Here is a 945-nt window from a genome sequence, read left to right as displayed (position 1 = left end):
CAGAGACAACCCTAATTCAAGGAGGAGGAGGCGGCGGCGGAAATAATTTCATTTCTGGTAGAACTAAGGGTATTTAAATTAATTTGCTTATTATGTTTTTTGTTTCTTTTTTGTATTCAATTTGCTTACTATGTTAAGCACCTATATTAGTGGAGAATGACCACGAATGTAAATGCCGTCAGATCATATATAACGAAATGGATGCAAAATCAAACAGCCTAAAGTTGCATCTTCACTTTGTTATTATGCATTCCTGAGACATGGTAGCATCGCTTATATTTTGCAATTACCTAAAAAAATATACACGGTAAAAAATAAATAAAGAATAAACTGGCCTTGGCCCTCGAATCGCTTGTTTTCTGTAAACTTGACCTGCATGCCCTACAGAAGAAAGAAGCCATTAACGACCATTGTATTCTCTCTCATCCTCTCTGCAATGGGAAAGAAGAAGAAGAAGGAAGAACTTTGCAAAGGTATAATACCAAAACATCCTCCTCTCGCTTTCAGATCTCTTCTTTAGCTTATATATTGTGGATTCATCTCTGTTTGTTACATATCTTTCTACTTCTGATACACAACCTAACTTGAAATTAGCCCTTTGAATAAAATTGGAAACATTTGGGATAAGTTATGATGAAAATTAGCTAATTGGGGGTTTTGGATTTGTGATTTTAATTGAGGAACCCCTTTATTTTTTTGAATCATATTTGTGATAAAATCATCCCTTTGAGACCCTTTGTTTGATTGATATCATGATTGCTTATGATGTTTTATGTGTTCATTGTAGATGGTGTATAGGCACAGCCTCACTTCTAGAGTTAGTCTATTAGGGTATCGTTTTCACCCTTCCTTTAGTTACATTGCTTATAGTCATGCTGATGAATAAATCCAATCGAGGCGTAGGAGAAAGACATCATGGCTGCAACTGCGGATAGCCATTCCATG

General features: G+C 35.7%; 1 protein-coding gene across 1 annotated transcript in view; it reads right to left on the bottom strand.

Moving 5' to 3' along the window:
• Window positions 1-273: 273 nt before the first annotated feature.
• LOC113335405 overlaps window positions 274-945 on the bottom strand; it is a 2,956-nt gene continuing 2,284 nt past the window's right edge. Inside the window, exon 3 of the mRNA XM_026581467.1 lies at window positions 274-290. Coding sequence (XP_026437252.1) covers window positions 274-290 — 17 coding nt within the window. The remainder of the gene's footprint in view (window positions 291-945) is intronic.

This window comes from Papaver somniferum, unplaced genomic scaffold (assembly GCF_003573695.1).
Source record: "Papaver somniferum cultivar HN1 unplaced genomic scaffold, ASM357369v1 unplaced-scaffold_145, whole genome shotgun sequence".
NCBI classification, from domain to species: Eukaryota; Viridiplantae; Streptophyta; class Magnoliopsida; order Ranunculales; family Papaveraceae; genus Papaver; species Papaver somniferum.
The sequence above is the reverse complement of the archived record's forward strand: the minus strand, read 5'-3'. Positions and strand labels throughout refer to the sequence as shown.